General features: G+C 49.9%; 1 protein-coding gene across 5 annotated transcripts in view; it reads left to right on the top strand.

Annotated features, from left to right (window-relative positions):
- Kazn (kazrin, periplakin interacting protein) overlaps positions 1 to 19,378 on the top strand; it is a 375,063-nt gene that overhangs the window by 227,696 nt on the left and 127,989 nt on the right. Inside the window, exon 1 of one of the 5 annotated variants that reach the window (XM_031379366.1) lies at positions 10,061 to 10,503. The exons of 3 other annotated variants lie outside the window; for them this stretch is intronic. In XM_031379366.1, coding sequence (XP_031235226.1) covers positions 10,296 to 10,503 — 208 coding nt within the window. In that variant the 5' untranslated portion in view covers positions 10,061 to 10,295. Of the gene's footprint in view, positions 1 to 10,060; positions 10,504 to 19,378 lie in introns of those variants that run through there. One more of the 5 variants, XM_031379368.1, reaches the window with a different exon arrangement.

Here is a 19,378-nt window from a genome sequence, read left to right as displayed (position 1 = left end):
CCCCCACCATCACACCCCAATGCACGCGTACCCCAGAGGTGGGACCGCCCCTCCCCCCTTCTCCCCATACGAGGCATACGCAGACCTCTATACCAGCTGCAAGAGTCCCTAGAGGACCCAGGGACCCAGGAAACCTCTCTGGGGAACTGGCTGTGTTTGACTCTTTGCTGCCTCCAGTGGCCACTGTTAAAACGGCATGCTCCCCTCTAACCTCAGGAAGCTCCCTGAGATCATGGGCTGGCTCCTGCGAAGCTGTAAGCATTTTGACTTTCTAAGCTCAGTAGTATACTGGGGAGTGGGGTGCATGAACCCATTGTGGGCAGAACCTCACAATGACGCACCTCCACCGCCTAGGACAGGGCCAGTGAGTGACTGAAGACGCACTTAGCTAAAGCACTGGTCTCCGTTTAGAAGCTGTGTGATCCTGGGCACAACCTTTCATGCCTCTGCCTCCACCGGAGTAATTACGGTGAGTGGGAAACTGGATGGTACACAGGCCAGACTGCCTGAGTTTGAATCCTGCTTCCACTTTTTTCTAGATGTGTGTCCAAGAGGAACTTGCTTAACTTCCCTGAAGTTTGTTGTTCCTCATCTCATTGATAAAATGAAGGCTGTAATATTACTTATATATCTAGGCTGGGGACTAAAGTGAATGGGTATATATGTATATATATATATATATATATATATACACATATATACATATATATGTACATATATGTATATGTATATATGTATATATACACATATAAATAAATAATATGTACACATATATAATATATAATATAATACATCAATGTTATATATGTACATATAACTATTTTATCTAATATTATTGATCACCTTTAGCAATAATGATTATGTTTATCCACTGATAAACTGATGACATTTGCATATTATATACTCAGTAGGACGTGGCACAATAGTAACTTGTATCTTTATGTGTGTGCACATTCTATATCTGTGTACGTGTCTATGTGTGTGTGTGTGTGTGCAGGTGCATGGCGCATGCTCACTTGATAGTCCTTGGTCACAGTTTTTGAGACACACCGTCTCACGGAACTGGAGCTCACTGATTCTGCAAGTCTGGCTGGCCAGCAGTCCCCGGGGATCTTCCTGTCTCTGCCTCTCAGTACTGCGGCTACACTACCACATCTGGCTTTTTATGAGGGTGTGAGACATCTGTACGCAGATCTTTATGCGGCAAGCACATTACCTACTAAGCCTTCTCCTCTGCCACAGTAACTATCATCTCTTCTTGAACACTAGCTGGGGTATGGTCCTTTGTGTGCCTTGCTAGTGAACCTGATGGGGCCCTTTCCCAGAGCCCAACAAGCCTCGGGACACAGGGCTTTTAAGAAGAGAGTTGCAGTTCCGCTCGTGACCACTGGGGGCAGCCACGAGTCAAGAGTGGCCGAGTCAACTGCTGGGCGCAGCTCTTTGCTCAAGAGTGTGCAAGGGTTGAGGCCGCAGGCTGTAGCAGAAGGCATTTGTGAGACCTTGGGCTTGACCCTAGCACTGAGGAAAGAAACATGCCCTTATGTGGAAGGCAGGTCCCCTCAGCAATCCCACATCCGTCCACCATCCCTCTCATCCTGTTTTCTTATCCAGAACATGGGGATGTGGCTTTCAGGGATGAGTGAACACAGTCCCTGGGGTGATGAAGATATCTAATTAATCACACGTATTGCCAAAGTAATATGATGGCTGTTAGTGTGCAGCCAAACTGCATGGGCGTGAGTCTCAGCTCCATCAGGCAGTGGCTGTGTGGCTTTGGGTAAGGGGCTTGACCTCTCTGTGCTGATGACAGTACCCTTAGCTCTGAGAGGGGGGTCTATTGTATGAAAAGCATACAAAGCAGTGTCTAATGAATGTTAAGTGAAATATAAATATTTGCCAGTGTTATAGTAACATAGATCTTTTGTTCTTAATGGTTTTGTTCTGAAAAGCCTCTGTCTTTTAAACTTCTGTTGCCAACCTCTTGACCTGCACATAACAAGACTCAGAGGAGAAGAATAACAGGAAGCCCCAATTAGGAAGAGATTTATCCTGCAGAAAGAATCCATCTTGGAGTCCCGGCGTGGTGGCTCATGCCCGCAGTCTCACCGTTTGAGAGGCAGCATCAGGAGGATCAGGAGTTCAAGGTCATCCTGGGCTACTTGAGATCTTATTTAAAGAAAAAAATCTGAGCACCCCAGTACAGGTACCTTTAACTCCAGAACTTAAGAGGCTGAGCCCACTGGATTCCGTGAGTTCAAGGCCAGCCTGGCCTGCCTAAAGCCCGGCCAGTCAGAGGTATAAAAAGAGAGCTTGTCTATGAAATATAAAAATAAAATTAAAAGGAAAAACAATCAACTTGAGCTTGATGGATCCCATCTGAAATCTCAGCATGGGGAAACTGAGGCAGGAAGAAGAGGATTTCAAGGTCATTCTGGGCAATGTAGTGAGTTCAAAGCCAGCCTGGGAATGAGAACCTGCTTTGGAAGGAATGAAGCTTGGAGTAGGCGGTTGTTGTTCCTGTCTGTGAGTGCAGCACTTGGGAGGTGGAGGCAGGAGGATCACCAGCAAGTGAAGTCGCTTGCCACCACAACTGACAGCAACCTGAGTTGAATCCAGTTCCTACAAGCTACCCTCTGACCTCCACAAGTCCACACATGTACCCTCAGGCACAACACACACACACAAACACACACACACACACACCACAAGGTAATACAAATATATCCTTTTTTAAAAAGAACATAATGAGACCCTGTCTCAAAACAGCTGAGCGGCGGACACAGAGGCCAGCTACGTCCTGGAAAACGCTTTAATGCCCTGTGCTGCCCAGGGATGGGACTCAGTCTCTGTTGCTAGACAGACCCTTTGAGGACCATAGAAGGAACAAGACCATGACCAGGGCATCTGGGACCCTGAGGAGACTGTCACCGGGCATGGTGAGTCTGTGACAAACTCACAAAAGATTCCAGCTCACAGGGCAGATGGCGAAGGGGAGTTTGGGTCAAATCCTTCACCCACTGAGAGCCAGGTCTGAGCAGGGCATGGAGAAAATCCCATCTAATCCTTCTTGCTGCACCTGTGCTCCAGAGCCCTGCTGGGATCGCCAAGGCAAGGAGAGGGGACTATCCCACCTGTGGCCTCAGCCACAGAGACAGCCCGGGGCTTGCTGAAAGGCTTCAAAGTCCCTAGGAGACAGCAGCTGCAGGGGGACTGTGTATCTCAGGAGCAATGGCTTGTTACCTAGCTTCTCCTAAGAAACGTCCTCCCCTCAGAGGAGCTGAGGAGATTGACAGTCACTCAGCTCCCAGCAGCCTCCGCTCGGCCCAGCCATCAGTTACCACAGCATCGCACAGTCAGGGAAGCCAAAGCTCCACGCTGAAATATTTGGCCTGAGATCATGAACGTCAGAGCCGGACGTGAAATGGTGCCTGTGCTTCCTGCAGTGGGAAGCTCCCAAAATGTCCCCATGATCCCCACTTTTTGTATGAACACTAACATTTAGTCTTCTCCAAGGGTACAAGGGACCTAGTGATGCACCCCGTAGATAGGATAGGAAAGCGGTGATGGGTACCCGTTGCCGAGGTGAGCCTCCGTGAGGGCACACTGGCTTTTGCTCTTTTTTCAGAGCTCTCTATGGGCATGGGCTGCAACCCTTCGAGCAGAGGCTTCTGGGATTCCTCTAGGAGGAATCAGACCTCCGCATGGGAGTGAGCTGGAGGCAGGTACTTCCCAGGTGAACCTTGAGCTGGCAGCAGCCCCAGCAGGCTTGTTGCTGGACCTACAAGTGATTTAGAAGCACAGTGCCCTGCTGCACCTGCTCCCCTCCCCCGATCCCATCCTTGCCCACTCCCCACCTCCCCCAACATACCGTATTCCTGACCATCCTTGTTTTGTATCACACACTATATGTCTGGAATGACTTGTTACACAGCAGGAGGAAACTAATGTACTTCCTGTTAATAATTGCAACACACGCACACCACATATACCACACACACACACACACACACACACACACACACGCCTCCAAGAAAAAGAGTAAAAAAGACAGAGGTATAAAGCTGGGTATTGTAGTTTACACTTCTCATTCCAACACCCAAGAGGAGGAAACAGAAAGATAAGGTGTTTGGGCTAGCTTCAGCCTAGCCTAGACAAGACACCATTTTAAAAACCAAACACACAAAAAAGTATTAGGCCAGCTAGACCCCTCCACACACTCTATAAGCCAATATTCTGCTTGCTTCGGTGTAAAATTAGAAAACCATGTTCCCGTGGTCACACTCCGGACAGGGTGCCAACACTGCAGCTTGCCCAAGTCTTAAGAGTCTCTGAAGTCTTACTGGAAGGGGAGTAAACAGAGCTGTCCAAAACTGCGCCCTCAGCAGGTTCACAGTCCATAGCATGCAGCTACGGCGCTTTGGAATTAGTATGACAACGGTTAAACCTATTCTGTAGGGATCAGCGTGGGGCTTGCCTGACTGACATCTTGGGTTCAAAACCAGCACCACATAAAAACAGGCATGGAATCCCAGCATTTGGGGGTTAGAAGCAGGAGGATCAGAAGTTCAAGGTCATCCTTGGTTACATCAGAAATCTTCCGCCAGCCTGAGCCCTGCTGATACATAGAAGGAGCTGATGAGACAGCACAGTGGACCAAGAGCCTGCCTTCCAAGCCTGGTGACTGGAATTCTAGCCCTAGAACTCACAACAGGGTTGGAGGAGGAAAGCAAGGCCACAACGTCATCTTTGTCCTCCACACACAGGCCGTGGCATATGCACACATACGTGCACACCACACACACCAAAAAGTTAATACTTTTTTGCTGTATGTGCCAGATATGGTAGTCTGGTCTTCATGGGGAGTTCCAAAACGACCAGAGCTAGAAAAACCCTATCTCAATAATAATAATAATAATAATAATAATAATAATAATAATAATAATAATTTTTAAATGAAAAATAAAATCTCTGCTGCAAATGTTATGGTAGAACCATCCAGAAATCCCCCAATGGACTTAAATGTGCATCCCGAAGCAACTGGTCAACACAGCAGTGCCTCCAAATAGGACCTGTAATCTTAACATGTTCTCCTGGTAAAGCAGAGGCACAGTGCTAGGACCCACACTGACTCCTCTGTCACCGGGCTTTTTTGTATCTTCTCTGGTGGGTCCCTGTCAGCCTGAGGTCAGGGTCAAGGGATACCATCTGGCCTCAGAGCCCAGACTAGTACGGTCCCCACCCACTGGCTGGAACGTGGTTCTCTCCCTCCTCTTGCTGACATCACAACTGTCGGCTCTACACTCTCCAAACTGTCAGAGAAGTCTGCACGAGGGTCAACCGGAACCATTGACCCAACTGCCCTTCTGAGTTCCACATCTTCCCTTCTGCTTCCCCGCAGACTGCAGACGCCAGACCAGATGTGTGGGCCTGAGGGAGGGAGGCTAAAGCAAACTGAAGGCCAGGCACAGCTTCCCCTGCACCGGGTTCCAGTAGGTCCTTTGCAAGTGTGAATTTCTAGGCCTCATGGGGCCCTGGTTTGAAAATAATAACAACAATAATAAATAAGTAGATAGGTAGGTAGGTAAATAAATAGACAAATAAATGAATTGATCTGGATAAAATTCTTGTAAAAACCTGAGTTGGATATCCCCTCAAAACCCATGTTTAAAAAAAAAAGGGGGGTGGGGTGGGGTGGGATCTAGGCACAAAGCACAGGTGTGATCCCTGGGGCTCGGCAGCCTGCCAGCCTGCTAGGTGAGTCTCTAGGAAGAGACTGTCTCCAATAAACAAACAAACAAATAAATAGTGAGCAGAGTCTGAAGTCTAAAGAATGGCAGCCTAGGTAGTCTGCAGCCTGCATATGCACATGAGCACACACATGAACCACAGACCCACATTAAGACATTTAAGAATTTCGAAGCAATGTCATCAAAATACTGAATCCTGGCACAAGGTCCTTTGTAGCCCAAGACGCCCTGTGATCTCACAGTTGGGACCCCCCAACTCTGACAGCAAGCGCTGTGTCCACAGGGATCCACTCTGGGATGTTCCTTTATATGGGATCTGTCCAGGCTGTTTCAGGCTGATGTGAGTTATCAGTTCAAGGCTCCCAGATCTTGTAGATCTGCACAGAAAAGTCTCCTTGGCCCTGGGTGGCTTTCTGGGGCATGGCAGGGACTGTGGTCACTCCCTGTGAAGGAGACCGTAGACATGTGCACAGGAATGTGGGCCAAGTGTTTCCCAGAACATTCCTGAAGGAAACACCTAGCAGACAGTGTTCTGTGGATTATGTAGCTAGGCCTTGGCCACCAGGAGATTGCCTGAGAGGAAAGCTATGAGCAGAAGACTTGGGGAAGCCCAGGCACCCCGGGGAACAGGAAACTAGGGAAGGTGAACGGAACCCATCCTTAACATGACATTGTGATCTTTAGTGTGGGGTGTACAGACACACGAGCGCGTGCACACGTGTGCACACACACACAGGCACACACATGCACGTACACACGTATACACACACACACACACACACACACACACACACACACACACACTTTGCAGAGTAAGGAGAGCAGTGTAAATCACCCAGGATTGTGACCGGCCTGGGTGATTGAAATGTCCCTGGGAAGTTTGCTTCTTCGAGGTTGTCCTGGAGAGAGCACTGGTGATCAGTGAACAACACAGAAAGTTCTAGATGATGCATTGGCTTCATTATTCATCCTCTCTTTCTTTCTTATTCTTTAGGCTGTTGTTACTATTTTTAAGTTTTATGTGTTTGCCAGGCAGTGGTGGCACACACCTTTAATCCCAGCACTTGGAAGGCAGAGGCAGGCAGATTTCTGAGTTCTAGGCCAGCCTGGTCTACAGAGTGAGTTCCAGGACAGACAGGGCTATACAGAGAAACTTTGTCTCAAAAAAACAAAAAAACAAACAAACAAAAAAGTATTTGTTTTATGTGTATGAGTGCTTTGCTTGCATGTATGTATGTACACTGGTTGCCTGGTACCCAGTGAGGTCAGAAGAATGCGTCAGATCCCCAGAAACTAGAGTCATGGATGTTTGTGAGCAGCCATGAGGTTGCAGGGACTCAATCTGGGTCCTCTGCAAGAGCAGCCAGTGTTCTTAAGAGCTGAGTCATCTCTCCAGCCCCTTGTTCTAATGTTTTAAAAATTATCAACGTCCAAAACTAAGATAAGGACCTGGAAACCTTGGGCCCATATTACCGTGCAGGAAGTCTATGGTCTCTTCCACAGGGACTGACCACAGTCCCTGCCACACCCTAGTGTCACCCTGAGATACCAAAGCCAAGTGACCAGGTCTATCAGTTCATGCTTTTGGGTTCTCCTCCCTTATCCTGGAGTTAAGGGCATGTCTTTCACAGGAATGGGAAAAGAGGCATGGTGGCTTATACCTCCAATCCCAATACTCAGGCAGGAGACTCAGTGAAAGTTCAAAACCACCCTCTGTTACATAGTGAGTGCTAGGGTAGTCAGGGCAACATAATGAGGCTCAGCATTAAAAAAACAAAACAAAACAAACTGGAGGTGGGGAAATCGAAGGTGTCTAGGAACTGTGAGGAAAGTGTGTTTCTCTGTGGAAGTGAAATTCTAAGTGGTTTTATTTTGTTGTTGTTTTCCTAGACAGGGTTTGATACGGTAGCTTAGGCTAGCCGAACTCACTATACTATCCAGGTTGGCCTAGCATTCCTGCCTTAGCTTGCTGAACCACTACATCCAGCTTGTGCAAAGCATTTAACAGACAAGGTGTCCTAGTGTGTGTTCTGTTGCCGTAATAAACACCATGACCAAAAGCAATTTAGAGGAGGAAAGGGTGGATTTCCAGGTCTCAGTCCACCATTGAAGGAAGTCAGGGCAAATATGCAATGCAAGCATTGTGGGAAATCAGGGTTAGCTGGTTGCTCCCGGAGCCACCCATGCTCAGCTGGTGTCCTTATGCAGCCTAGGACTACCTGCCTAGAGATGGTTAATAAGTTATTTCTCCGTCGCTGAAATGAGCCAATTCAAACCAGTTTAGAGTATAGTAAACACGGGTTTATTGGGGAGCTGCTCTTGGATGGACGAGTTCACTGGCCTCAGGGAAGGAGGCCAAGGGAGTCACCATGGGAAGGGAGAAAAAGAGAGGAAAGGGGAGAGGTAGAGCATCCTCGGAGAGAGAAGAGAAGAGAGAGCAAGAGACCCAAATGACTGGATTATATAGGGAAGAGCCTCTGGGGAAGGATAGCCCAGCCCCTGGGCTGGAAAGCTCAGGATTAGGGCAGCATCTGAGGGATGCTGGGAGAACCTGGAGGCCAGGTCTGCTTTGGTATGTAAAATATTCACCTCAGCCCCTTGTCCCCAGGTCTGATACCAAGTAATGGTACCATCTATCATGGATCGGGTCCTCCCACATCTGTTATTAATCGAGACAGCAGCCTATAGAGCTGCTCACAGGCTGGTATGAGCCAGGCAAGTCTTCAGTTGGGGTTCATTTTCTCAGGCAACTCTAGGTTGACTCTGGTTGACAATGAAAACTAACCAGGGCTCAAGGGAAGGGCAAATCAAAAGAATACCACCTGGATGCCCCGTGAAGCCTCTCTCAGCACTTCCTGCATTCCGCTGGGTCTGTCTTGCCTTGTCTCCCTCTTGTACCCTCTCTCCCACCCACACACTGGAGGTGTCTCCAAGCTGAGATTTCTCCAGGATCCAGGCCTGGAAAGGATGTTCCTCAGCTTTTCCACCTTCAAGGGTTCAGAATAAGTTTTTCTATTCTGTTCCTCATTCTTGCAAAGGCTTGAGGACCTACTGTGGCTTGGTGCTGGGCCCACGTCCTTCCTCTGGAAGAGCTGGGTGGGTTTTTTTGTTTGTTTTTTGTTTTTTTAAGATTTATTTATTTATTTATTTTATGTATGCAAGTACAGTGTAGCCATCTTCAGACACACCAGAAGAGGGATCGGATCCCATTACAGATGGTTGTGAGCCACCATGTGGTTGCTGGGAATTGAACTCAGGGCCTCTGGAAGAGCAGTCAGTGCTCTTAACCGCTGAGCCATCTCTCCAGTCAAGAGCTGGGTGTTTAAGCCATGGGTGGTCTTCTTGTACTGCTGGGGACACCAGCAGCAGCTCTTGGCCGGCCACAAGCCCTCTATGGTGATCAGGGCTCTGAGTTAGGGATCCCACCAGCACCAGGTAGGCTCCCCAGCTGGGCTCCTTTCCCAGGGGGAAGAGGATGGAATGGAAACTGGGAAGGCCTTAGTAATAGCCCAGCCACTGAGGTTGAGAAGAGGCGTGGCTCCTCCCAAAAGCTCAGGAGAGTGATTGAAAAAAGGTTTCAGACTCGGAGGCAAGTTATTTTGGTTACCATAGCTTATTGGAGAACCATTTGCAGGGGGCTCACAGGCTGACACAGGGAGAGCCACAGGTCATAGAACCTGGCTTGGAGCCCACGAGGCTTAGAAGGGGTGGTAGTGGTGAGCTCAGGAACTCTCTACCTGGCTGTGCAGCTTGGCTCCCTACAGTCTACAGCAGGGGAAAGCCAGCCTCTGGCTCCTGGGGCTGTGGGGAAATAATTAGTCCCTCTAAAGAGCATTGTAATCTCAGATCAAAGGGGTCTCCCAGCTGCAAAGCGCTTTACGGGCACATGGCCAACCCCTGGAACACCCACTCCTGGCCTCTCCAGCGGTGGCTGAACACCCTCCGAAGTACCATTTTGCCCAGAGCCTGGCTGGACTAGTAAACCTCGGTCCCCTAAGACTAAAACATCACTTCACCAGCCAGCACACTGGAGGGCCGAGCACCGGCTGCAGCCTTTCTTCTGACGCACTCAGGCTTGAGTACCGTGACTCTGGATCCCTGGGACACCACCACCTATCTACCTTTCCCGTCCAGAGTTTCTCTAGGAAAGGCTGGAAAGGTGCGGAGGAGCTGGACTGAGAAGTGGCCTGCGGCCAGACGCATGGGGAGGGGCAGTAGGCGCCAAGGAGGAGGGGTCGTGGGCGTGGTCGAGCAGAGGGCGTGGTTGTGAGAGGGGCGTGTCCGGGGTGTGGCCAGAGGGTACCTCGCCAGCCCGGAAGGAGCGGGAGGAGGAGCCCCCGGGATCTGGAGTTGTTCCCACGTGAGAGGATCGCGCCGGATTCCTCCGGTGCGGCGGCCGCGTAGTGCCCGGTGCACGGTGGGGCTGAGATCACTGGCCCGGCGCGCGTGGGCGGCCCGATGCGGCGGCGGCTCCGAGGGCTGTGAGCCGGGCGTCCGCCGTCGGAGCCCCGCGCGCCGCCGTGGGGCCTCGCGTCCCGGGCACACGGGATGCGGGCGGCCGATTCGGGTTCCTGGGAGCGCGTCCGCCAGCTTGCGGCATACGGCCAGCCGGCTCCGTCCTGCGGGCGGGACACCGGGCCCGCGCGCGTCTCGGAGCCCGGAGCCTGCAAGCTATGCACGGACGCTACGCGGCCCCGAGAACAGCAGGGAGCTGGGGCAGTCCCCGATGCAGCCGATGGCTACAACAGCCAACCGGGTAGGTGCTCGCGCGGTCGGGAGGGCGGCGTGGCTGCAGGCCCTGGAGTCCGGGAGCCGCCGGGGCCCGGCGCGCGGGGGCGCTCGGGACCGGGAGCTCTGAGCCGCTGGTGGCAAAGTTGTGTCCCCGAGCGCCGGGTGGGTGCGGCCGGGAGGCGCACTGGAGTTTTTCAGTTTGGGAGCTGGGGTCTTGGGGTTTTCCGGCAGCACCCCCTCCTCCCTTGTGGAAGACTTCAAGAGGGCTGCAGGGAGAAAGGTCAGGGCCATGCCTGTCAGGGTCCTGTGATCCCATGGCGCCTGCAAACTCAGCTCCCGGCTGGACCCAGAGCGTGGGAAAGGGACCATCCAGTGCAAAGTTGGGACGCCCCCTCGTGAGTTCTCCAACTTAGGTGTTGGATTCTCGCGGAGCTATTTGGCTCTCTGACTCGTGCGTCTCAAAGCACTACGTGGAGAGAGGTCAAATCTGGTTGTCAGGGTCCTGCAAGCCTGTAGTGCCTATCGGGCACCTGGCCGGACCCGGAGCAAGTGTGAGTAAGGGGCTAGCTCAGTGCAAAGTTGGGGCTACCCCCTATACTGTGCCTGTAACCCATCTGGTAGCCTTACGTCCGGAAAAGACTGCCCCTTCGATCTCTCCACTCGCGTTTGCTCAAGCAAAGAGATGGCTACGTTCGCATACACTTTTAACTCCAGGAGAAATTGCAGCACTGGGAAGCTCAGGCATTGAGATCTAACTGCGTGTGCTTGGCCAGTCTGTCCCAAGCGGAGTACAGTGGTTCTGTGTTAAAATTCGCCCAGTGGGTGCGCCCATTCCCGTCTCAGCTGTCTCTCTCCACCCGCCCCCAAGTTAAGTCATGGGTTGGGGGAGGAACCTTGGATCCGCCTTACTCTGAGCGAGGAAACAATTTTAGATGGAAGTCTGTGGGCTTTTCCGAGAAGTCTGCCATCCTTCAGTTTGAACTTCTGAACACTTTTCCAGGAACAACGGAAGTGCACAGGATTTTTGTCAATTGTTATTATTTTTTTTAATTACTGAACGCCTTACTGTGTTGTAGTAATTTTCGTGCAGCGTCCTGAATGAAACCCCGCCTGATATGGAGGCTGTGTTCTATCCCTGCAGATAGGGACAGAACAATCCAGAGACTTTTCTGGATCCCAGAGAACTCCACTTAGGAGTTCTCACTGTCTTAAACCTTAGTGTTGGCATTTCGGATTTTATTCTGTCTAAGGCAGAGTTTTAGGATGAAGCCCAGGCCAACCTTGAACTCCAGATCTTCTGCCATCCGAGGATTACAGGCAGTGGCTACCATGCCTGGCCTTGGCCCCTCAGATTCCACCTCGTTGCATGGCAAAGCCTAGCACTCTGATACCTCCTCCAGGCAGAGAGCTTCTGAGCTGCTGAGCCCACAGAGAGTCTGCCAAGTAAGTCTCTGAGAAGGAACCAGCCAGTGTACAGCAGTGCACAGGCTAAGCAAGTTGTGTCATCTTTTCGAGACTCAGTTTACTCACAGTGGAAATGGGTAGCCACTAAGGATATGATCATTCAAAAGATGCTGTGTGTCAGCTACCTGTGTGGCACATACCTGTCATTCCAGGTACTCAGGAGGCTGAGACAGGAGAATGTCTGTGCTACAAAGTAAGGTCAAGTACAGTTCAAGAACTGTCTGTGCTACAAAGTAAGGTCAAATACAGTTCAAGGACTGTGGTAGGGCACTTGCCCAGAGTGTTTGAGGATCCAGATTTGGTCTCCAGTATAAAAGAGAAAGTGGGCAGGCGAGATGGCTTGGTGGGAAATGGCACTTGCTGTTGTTATGCCTAACAATTTGAGTTCCATTCTCCAAGGGTCCACAAGGTAAAAGGAGAGAGTTGTCCTGTGTATCCCCCCACTTCCATACATAATCCTCACATACACACACACACACACACACACACACACACCACTTCCATACATAATCCTCACATACAGACACACACACACACACACACACCACTTCCATACATAATCCTCACATACAGACACACACACACACACCACTTCCATACATAATCCTCACATACAGACACACACACACACCACTTCCATACATAATCCTCACATACAGACACACACACACACACACACACACACACTGAGAAGTCACCTAGCCTATATCACAGCAGGTGCATGACAAATACTAGTCCTGGCTTTTTCATACCTGGCATTCCTGCTGACCTGCCTGTCTCTACCCCAGGGACTCAGTTTCCCATTAGGTTGTGACGCTGCCTGCCTGCCTGTCTCTGCCCTTTTGAACTGTGTGTGTCATGATGACTTTTGCCCCATCTGTAAAAATGCTTCAGGGAACTGAGGCCGGTGTGTTGTGGCTGTGGACGCTGCTAATTATGTAAGCTCGTGGAAGATGGCTGGGTGGAGATCCCTATCTTTGTTGACTTTGTGTCTAGATGGGCTCCATTCTTGTGTTTGTGATAACAATATCCTAATGGCATGCTGCGAATGGGAAACGCCTGCCTCTCACATCTGAGACTGGTTGTTTTCCACAGCCCCTCCCTCATTGCTTGTCCCTGTAGGGAAGAGGGTGTTGGAGATGGCCTTTCCCAGCTCACAAGTGGCATTCCTGCAGGAGACAAGGTCACACCAGCAGGTCATCAAAAAAACAAAAACAAAAACAGGTGCTGACCTTTCTCCCATTCATTACTACCTTCATCTCTGTTTCCCTTCCTCCCTCTCTTTTTTTCCCCTTTTCTCTCCCCTTCTTTCCTTCCTTTGCAGGGTCTTCCGTAGCCCAGTCAAACTCCATTTGTAGCTGAGGATGACTTCCAATTTCTGACCCTCCAGACTTTACGGCCTGAGCACTGGAATTATAGGCATGCACCACTGGGTCCAGTTTTAGGTGGTGCTGGGACTCGAACCCAGGCAAACACTAACCTTGAGCTACATCTCCAGCCCCTTTTGTCCGGTTCTTTTTAATTTAAGTTTGAATGTATTTTTATTTATGTGCGTGTATATGTGTCTATAGGCACACATGTGGATACCCTCAGAGGCCAGAGCAGGGGATCGGATTGCCTGGAACTAGAGTCATGAGTGGTTGTGAGCCACGCCGATGGGTGTGCTGGGAGCCAAGCTATCAAGAACAGCTTTCAGGGGCTGGTGAGATGGCTCAGTGGGTAAGATCATTGACTGCTCTTTCGAAGGTCTTGAGTTCGGATCCCAGCAACCACATGGTGGCTCACAACCACCCATAATGAGATCTGATGCCCTCTTCTGTCTTAAGACAGCTGCAGTGAATTACGCAGGATCGAGCGGGCCAGAGCTAGCGGGGCGGCAGAGGTCCTGAGTTCAACAGCAGCCACAGGGCCATCTGTACAGCTACACTGTACTCATACACATAAAATAAATAACATAAATCTTTAAAAAAAAAAAAACAGCTTGCACTTTTAACCCCTGAGCTGCTTTTACATCCCATGGCAACTGTGTCTACAAGGACAGAGAGTTTCAATGATGGCTATATGCCGGTGGCAGCCAACACGGAAGTGGTTTCTGTTTATGGGAGTTTTCTTCTAGGAAGGAAATGGGAACTCTTTGCCTTAGAACCACAAGCTGAAGCTGTTGGGGGAAATAAACATTCCAGCCAGTCTGTCCGGCCACTGTCCTTAAGACTCTCAGCTGTTTGTACCAAGCAGGACACAATGCTCGGTTTAAAGATCTGAAGAGATAGATGCCTTGCCGGATGAGCCAGTCTGGGAATAGACACTTTGTCTCAGGATGGAGGTCTTGACATTGCCCTGAGATCCACAGAGTGATCATGCTGAAGACAGTGATAGCTCTGACCCCCAGTAAACGGATCAATGACCAGAGCACTGGCGGCTTGTATAGTCTGTGTCTCACTACTCCCCAGTTCCCTCTGACCCCAAGGTACCTGACAGAGCAGTGTGCCTCTTGACGTGGGAAATCACGATCCCAGAGTGCTGCAGAGTGAACCAGGTGCCCAATAGGTGTTCTTAAACTAGGAACATGAATTGAATAGGCTGGTCAACCATTGTCATTCATTCAGTCACTGTCTGAACACCTGCTGAGCCAGGTGCTGTTAGAGCAGTTTGGGGATATTGTAGCAAAAACAACTGCAGTCCGGTTTCCAGGGCGCTTAGACTCTGTGGGAGGAGATTTCCCATAGGCAAATGTGTCCAAGATAGACGTGTCCAGGGACAGAAAGTGACCTGCTGAAAAATGGAGCTGGCAGGAAATCTGGCTGGTGGGACTTAAGGATACCCGGTGTTAGAGAGCGTAGGCATAGAAAGTGAGGCTTTTAGGTCCTAAAGCAAGAGAATATTGCTGATTGGCTGACATCCATGTGGACTAGCCGCTCAGGCTACATCTCTGAACTTGGTGGGTTTTAGGTTTGTTTCTTTGTTTCTTTGTTCTTGAGACATGATTTCCTCTGTCCCAGGCTGGCCTCACTTTGTACCCTCCCTTGAATTTCTCCTTGGCTTTTAAAGTGCTGGGATTAAAGCCTGGGCCACTATGTCTGGTTTATGCTGTATCTTTAGTACCTCTTTGTAAAATTTAGGGTTTTTTTTTTTTGTTTGTTTGGTTGGTTGGTTTGGTTTGGTTTGGTTTGGTTTCCAGACAGGACATTTCTGTGTATCCCTGGTTGTCCTAGAACTCACTCTGTAGACCAGGCTGGCCTCAAACTCAGAGATCTGCCTGCCTCTGCCTCCTGGTGCTGGGATTAAAAGCGTGCACCAGCCACCACCACCCTGCATGTAAGATAAAGATTTTAAAGGAGACCAAAAAAAAGGTCCCTACTCGTCCTAAAAGTTCTCTACAGACTGAGGTGTATCCTTAACCCTAGCCCGAAGCTTTCTGAAGTCTTTATGACATTGTTCCCTTTCCCTTTCTTGCTTCTTACTGTCAGGGTTAGTTAGTAGCCAGTTAGTATACTCCAGGGCACCTGTTCCCTTGAGCCCTTCTCAGCACACACTAAACAAGAAAGCTTGTCTTAAATTGTCCTCCCAATAGCCTAGAGTAGATGCTGTTGCCAAGGAAACCTCATGCTTGGAAAAGTTGAGAGACTTGCCCAAGGTCACACAGAGCTCAGCCTAGGAGTGTGCTGGGAGACCTCAGTCTTGGAGGAAGGGAAAAACCTTGTGTTGTTCTCGAGGAAGTAGGCACTTTATTAAACTTAAGGGTTTTTTTTTCCCTTTTAACTTTTTGGTTCGTTTGTTTGGGGGAGGGAGCTGTTTGTTTTCCAAGACAGGCTTTCTCTGTGCAACCCTGGCCATCCTGGACCAGGCTGACCTCAAACTCTGAGATTCACCTGCTTCTGCCTCAGGATTAAAAGTGTGCACCACCATCGCCCAGCTTCTTTTAAATTTTTATCTTACAAAAAGCAAAAAGTTGGTCTTCTCCACATTTGTGGCTTAAGCAGCACCAGTGTTCCTTTATCTTTGGGCGTTAGGAGCTTTAGCGAGGCATCTTCAGCTATGCTAGGAAGAGGATGAGATATAGTTTCCTCTCCACACCAGGCACCGGGACACTCCTAGCAGCCGCCCACTAGATCAACTGGCTTCGTTTACCATCCCCATGCAGCAGGGCTGGGTGGAGATCACCAGGACCTAGGCTGTCCGAGTGAGCAGCGGTATAAACCACTATGAAGATTGTTTTCCCAGGGACCCTTGTGGTGGTCTAGCACTTTGGACTGAATCTTACCTTTGGCCAGGGCAAGTGCAAGTTTAGACAGAAATCTACACCGGTTAGGGTTTCTGGATTCTGCTCCTTACAAGCTGTGTGCCATCCAATAAGTTACTGAACGTCTCACGTCTCAGTTGACCCTTCTATAAAGTGGGGAATGCTTTTACCCACTTGAGAGTTAGAGCTTGAACAGGAGTCTTATTACTGACGTGTTACCTGTGGTGCTCTTGGTAGTACCAAGGAACAGGGGAATTTTCAAGGTTTAAGAGGACTTGAAGTGCATAGAGCTTGTGTGTGACATGCCACCTATGTCACTGTACTCACAGCTGTGGAGATTTTGATTTTTTGTTGTTGTTGTTGTGTGAAATTCTCATGTAGCCCAGGCTCACCTAGCTAGTACTCTCTTTGCAGCCGAGCTTAGCCTTGAACTCTGATCCCCTGCCTCTTTCAGCCCTCCCCTTGTTGCTGGGATTCCCAGAGTCCCATCACCAGGACGGTCGGTGTCTATTGAGATTTGGTCAAGCAGGTGTCTTGGAAGGACTGGCTGCTGCTCTGGCCTCGTGAGTCATTGGGGATTCTCCACAGTGCTTGCCAAACACCCTTGGATTCTCAGTAATATTCCAGCTTGAGCTACCTGGTCTGCTTGTTGCTCAGTGTGCTGGAAGAAGAGTTTATGCTTCTTTTAATCATCTCAAGGGAAGCGGCACCTAGCACCCTGAGGTCCGCCTATGTCATGATAATAGGGTAAGTTGTCAAAAATGGTAGATCAGGTGGATTTTCCAGCAGACATGTTTTTTTGTTTTTTGGGGTTTTTTTGGCCCCAGCAGATAAGCCAACACATCATTAGAGCTGGCCAGAGCAATCACCAAGGAGCCCTGTGTTGGCTGCGAGTCACTAGGGCTTAAACACTCCAGAGAGAAGAAGCAGGCTGGGGAGGGGTGCAAGAGTGTGTGCATGTGCGCGTGTGTAGTTATTTGAATGGATTTACTCTCCGCAAAGGCGCTGGATGTCATGTGTATCAGATGAGTGCCTTCCAGGGAGGGGGGACGTCGGGATCACTGCCAAGTCCCAAGGACCACCTCCTCCGCAGTCCTTGTGCGAGCCTTCGCCATGGTAGAGACTTCAGGCTTTCTCTCGTCTGCTGCTTGGATGCTTTCAAAAGAGGCCAGATGGAGGACCCAGCTCAGGGTGACTCCTCTCAGCTCTTGCCCAATATCCGGGGCCCTGCAGATGCCGTAGAAACCCCTGATCTGGAAGAAATTCCCAGCCAGGTGGGAACTGCAGGTATGTGAGACCTGATGTCTCTCAGCCCTGGCCTGGAGACACTGAATCCTGGCTGTGGAGAGGGGGCAGGGAGGGCAGTGTGTTATCTGTCCCCAGTGCACATGATGGATTTGGGGGACTATGCCAGGGAACACCCACCTCTTGGCACCTGGTGGGCTGATCTGCAGGTGCCTGGATTAGGAAGGTAGCACAGGCTAGTTTGGGCTGTAACTTTATCTCAGGCATTGAATGTGTTTCATGCCTTTTAATTATGTGGAAGCTTTAGAAGGCTGTCCCTGGAGAATGACAAAGAAGGTGCAAACAACAGCCCGGTCTCCTGGGAGCTTTGTCCCCACCCCTACCTCCACAGCCCTGACACCAGGCTCCTAACTCTGAAACCCTTGTGCACCCAGGCAGGGAGGAATGTGCCCTTTCCTCGGGGCAGGGAAGAATGTGTTCTTTCCTCGGGCCAGGGCCTGTTAATGGCAAGCTCACTTGCTGAGGGCCAAATTGAGATTCAAGTTTTTTGCTCTGACATTGATTCCCATGGCCACGAGACAGCTGGCATTCTCCCCATCTTACAGATGAAGCCATTGAGGCCTAAAGACGTTTTTGGATACTAAATATCTGTTCTAGGTTGCCTTCTGCAAGGCAGACTTCTTGGTAGTGTGGCCCGCAGCAGAAGCTGAGATCCTGGAAACCGTGGGTTTTTATCTTTCTGTCCTTCTGTTTGTTAATCATAGGTTTATTTCCTTTTTGAGACAGGGTCTCGTGTAGCCCAGGCTGGCCTTGAACTTGCTTATGGCAGAGGATGACCTTGAGGTCTTGGACCTCCTACCGTCCATCTCTCAAGTGCTGGGACTGTATAGGTTTATACCTGTGTGTGTGTGTGTGTGTGTGTGTGTGTGTGTGTGTGTGGTGTGTCTGACTGTCTCACTAAACTAGACAAGCCTCACACTTAGCCCTCCTGCTTCAGCCTCCCAAGTGCTGAGATAACAAGTGTGAGTTGTTGCGCTCGGCCCATGGGCTGCTCTTTCAGGCATGTAGTTCCCGGAGCTGTTCCTTACCTCTGTGACCTTGAGACAATCCACCCATGACCCTCCCCAAGCCCACAGCCGGAATCTCCCCGCCTGACCTTGCTGTTTGGGAAGCCAGGATGCAGACCCTTGAGTGGGAGACCTAAGCAGGGCTGAGTAAGTATGTGGTGTGGACACTGAAGCCTAGGAAGGGACAGACTGGAAGCCATGACTGGTGGTTTTCAGGGTCAGATGAGCCCTAATGAAAGTCATATGAGGCCCTTGCGATGCACTCTCCCTCCCTCTTCATTGACCTCCCAGGAGTCTGAAGCTGCTGAGATATATCACCGGAGTCTGGGGTGCGGGCTACCATGGAGAATTTGTATTGGTTTTTTTTTTTAGCCATGGTCTCCCAGGCTGGTGGAAGAGTAACCTTGTAGCTGAGGATGACTACTAATTAATAATAATAATAATAAATAATAATCTAGACGTAACCTTGTAGCTGAGGATGACCTTGAATAATAATAATAACTTTTTCTTTCCTTGCCCCTTTTCCTCCTTCTCCTCCTCCTCCTTGTCCTTCTCTTCCTCTTCCCACTCTTCCTACTCCTCCTTCTGATACTCCTATTCTTTCCAATATGTAGCCTTAGTAGCTGACCTGGAACTTCCTATGTAGATTAGTCTGGCATCGAACTTACAGAGACAGTAGAGTGCTCAGACTAGCATGCACCCCCACACCACTAAGCAAGGGCTCTCTTAAGTGTTTAAGATTTAAACTGAGTATTTTTGTTGTTGTGATATATCCCTTTTGAAATGGGCTCTTATTTTAGACTGGCCTTGAACTTCTGACCCTCCTGCTTCCACCTCCCAGTTCCAAGCACATGGCACTATCCTGTGTGTTTGTTTGTTGTTGC

Source organism: Mastomys coucha, unplaced genomic scaffold (assembly GCF_008632895.1).
Source record: "Mastomys coucha isolate ucsf_1 unplaced genomic scaffold, UCSF_Mcou_1 pScaffold18, whole genome shotgun sequence".
Lineage (NCBI taxonomy): Eukaryota > Metazoa > Chordata > Mammalia > Rodentia > Muridae > Mastomys > Mastomys coucha.
Note: the sequence above shows the minus strand (reverse complement) of the source record. Positions and strands in the feature narration are given on the sequence as shown.